Here is a 3165-nt window from a genome sequence, read left to right on the forward strand (position 1 = left end):
CCATCCCCTAGGCCCCACTTAACTAATGAAATTAAAATATTCACCCACTGTTTCTAATCTAGTGTCTTATTTCATACACAAATTGCAAATGCTCTTGCGGATTAATAATATTCATGCGATTAGCGTCTACAGATGGACATGGTTCAGTTTATATGATTTACAAATCCTAACTCACTCAACATATCATCATAATGCTGACCTTCAGACATCAAACTCAAGAGCACATTTATTTATTTCATTACATGTGTAAGCAAACACGCAGGCTAACAAACCTTCATCATTTGTATTTCCGCTTTTCTAAATAATCTGGATAATGAAAGTCTCTCTTTGTAATACAGCTTTTTCTTGTGCTGTGAGAATCACGTGAACTGCTTTGGAAACTGGGCTCAAACAGTTGCCTTGGCGACTGTGTAAACCTACACTACAGGCTACTTGTTGCCGGTGGGCATTGATGGTTTAATGTGAAACACAAGCTTGGTTAAGTCTGGCCAGTCATGTGCATAACAAGCATGTTTACCTCATGATTTTTGAATAAATGCCTTGCGTTTCTATTTAAATGCTTAATAAAGTAAACATTTTCTGTAAAAACATAAAACCCATTTAGCAAGAAAATGTGTGCTTAATGTGACCTAGAGCTATATCAGCATGATTTTTTTTGCCATTTTACCTGAACTTTTTTAAGTTTACAAGACACAAAACAAGATGTAAAGGTTTATTAGTTTAATAAAAAAAGTGTTATTCACTTTAACAATAATTTAAAATAAACATTACAGTACACAACAACTTTAAACATTCTAAAATCGTGGCTTACAGCAGAACCGATTGACCATAGGGACCAAAGTTATACCATTATTTTGTACACGATGACAGTATAATAAAAAAGAAATGAAAATGCCGTAATATTGTAAAAAATTATGCAGTTCCATTGGCATTACCATCTGATGTTTATTACAAAAAGAAATAAATTAAATAAATTAATGCAAAAACACATTTTTTCCATTCATTTACTGACATATTTCAATACAAATTCTGTAGGTTGCCGTTTTTAAAAGTATGCTATGTGCTCTTTGGCCCATGCATGCTTTAGTAACATCCCATCTCCTTTGTGCTTAATGCACATTGTACAGTATGTGCAAATGCATGTTTACAGTAGATGCACCACAGGTAGTTCCTGTCACTCCCTCTTTTCGACTACAATATGGGGGTCTCGAAGTACAGTAATACCATTATGCGGCTCTTAAGTGACATCTGTCCAGCTTAATCTTATCATCTTCAGCACTTCGACTCTCGCAGACAGGCTCTCTCACAGGCTTTTTAAGGATCCACACTGGTCCTATTCCCATCTCAGAACTTACATCTTCTGGAGAACATCTTCCTTTAAACCTACAGTACTTTTATTTCATTTCGGTTTGTCTTTTTCACAATGAGGTCGAGTTGCGGAGGCCTTTTTGCTTCTTGCCTTGGCGAGTTGGTTGAGTAGGTTGCGGTAGGCGGCAGATCGGAGGAATCGTGGGTAACAATCCTTTTCCATTAGAATGTAGATGCGGTGCTGAGCCATATCGAAGCAGGACATTGTCGGGCTCTGCACGTTGGCTTGAGTGATGTCTCGAGTCTCATAGTCGATGTTGACCTGAAAGTAAAATGGAGGTGAATTCAAACATCCCCAATTGTGCAAAGGAATGATATTGATTTGTATCTCGATGTTCATCTTTACCTCTCTAGGAGCTTCATCTCCGATAAACTCCTCGTATATCCGCGTAGCTTTAGATGGCAACTTGGCTGCGGACTTTGTGTTTTTGTAATCCTCGCATGCCAGGTAGAACGCTATGTTCTCTTCGCTAAATTCGGATATGAGGAACGCTCTGAAAGCATAAAGTCCATCTGAAAGATAAAGAGAGGGAGAAATGGGGTTACAGACGAAGGATTAGTTGTATAATGTGTCTCATCGGATTAAAGTACTCCATACAGATCAGACAGCAAGGACACATCTGTCCACTGCATTTCATCATCTAAATTTATCCAATCATTGATGCCTTTTTCTATTTTTGGCACCTTTTGCTAATGTCATTACTAGAACTGCTTTTTACCTGATTACAATATTAAGGATTTTCAGGACAGTGTTGATTTAATCTCCACACAGTTTGCTTCAATAGTTTGTTAATCTCACAACTGTATGAAGTAATGTGTTTTAAACTTACGTTTGTTTGACAGGAGCTTCTCCAAAGATTCCTTCCACATTAAACATTCCTCCAAGGTCAACCTGTAAAGATGTCAGCCGGTCAGGAAAGCAATGCTTATGTGGTCTTCGTCATGCATACAGGCACATTATGCTCGAAAACAATGCAGGTGAATACCAACCTTGGTTTTCTATATTTGATGGAATAGCATAGGATGTTCCAGTCTTTTCTCTGCAGAAATCCACCTACGCATGCCTTAATTCTTTTCGCCCTGATGTTAACAAAACATACCATTAATACACAGTAAATACAGTACAGTATACACAGTACCGAGTACATATACGTTCTTATTTTGTACGCTGTATGAAATAGTTGATTTAAGGTTTACATTCAGTTATGGTGCACATTCCAGCATTCAAATCATTTACGATCCATTATAAAAAATCCTTAAGATTTTTACGAATGCAAATATGAGCTCAGTACCTTTCCAGGCAAGTGTTTGACAGCTGTGCTATTCCTCTGCACATTTTAAAGCCAGCAGGAAAATAAATATCCATCACGCAGTGTGTTCTCTGGAAAAAATATATCAGCAGTCTGTCTGCGAAGAGGGAACAGAGTTTATATAGAGCAGGAAGCACAGCGTCATCCCTCTTCTTAGCCAATCATGATGCAGGTTTCTCTCCGCTAGTATGAGTGCTGTACATTTATATGATGGTGAAAAGGCAAAAGAGTTAATTGCAAAGCATTTTTTTAGCTGTCCCAATTCACATAAATGCAGTGTCCATTTTCATTGCTCACACTTTGTTCTAGAAACAGCTGTTGCTGCTAGTATGAAAGATCTCTCAATGTACATTTTTATTAAGATTTTAGATCAAATGTATTTTGTGCATGATTTTATATATTGCTCTATATGGTCACTGTGTATGGTGGTTATGTATTGCATAATGTAGGCATAAAATAGAAAGCTAGCTTTTGCAAGTCATTTATA

The 3165-nt window shown here is 37.2% G+C and overlaps 1 protein-coding gene across 1 annotated transcript; it reads right to left on the reverse strand.

The window, feature by feature from the left end:
• Nucleotides 1–698: 698 nt before the first annotated feature.
• rgs16 (regulator of G protein signaling 16) lies at nucleotides 699–2791 on the reverse strand. The gene is made up of 5 exons (XM_065272608.1): nucleotides 2661–2791; nucleotides 2359–2448; nucleotides 2199–2260; nucleotides 1715–1881; nucleotides 699–1630 (listed from the first exon to the last, which is right to left on the reverse strand). Exons 1-5 carry the CDS (start codon nucleotides 2732–2734, stop codon nucleotides 1400–1402), a joined length of 624 nt encoding a protein of 207 aa, XP_065128680.1. The 5' UTR covers nucleotides 2735–2791; the 3' UTR covers nucleotides 699–1399.
• Nucleotides 2792–3165: the final 374 nt, after the last annotated feature.

Source organism: Paramisgurnus dabryanus, chromosome 7 (genome assembly GCF_030506205.2).
Source record: "Paramisgurnus dabryanus chromosome 7, PD_genome_1.1, whole genome shotgun sequence".
Lineage (NCBI taxonomy): Eukaryota > Metazoa > Chordata > Actinopteri > Cypriniformes > Cobitidae > Paramisgurnus > Paramisgurnus dabryanus.

Excerpts from the sequence above, each read along its gene's own strand:
- rgs16 (XM_065272608.1), bottom strand. The coding sequence starts at position 2,734 with ATGGATATTTATTTTCCTGCTGGCTTTAAAATGTGCAGAGGAATAGCA. Across the intron at positions 2,449-2,660 it reads TCAAACACTTGCCTGGAAAG|GGCGAAAAGAATTAAGGCAT; the intron begins GTACTGAGCTCA and ends TGTTAACATCAG. Across the intron at positions 2,261-2,358 it reads ATCAAATATAGAAAACCAAG|GTTGACCTTGGAGGAATGTT; the intron begins GTTGGTATTCAC and ends ACATCTTTACAG.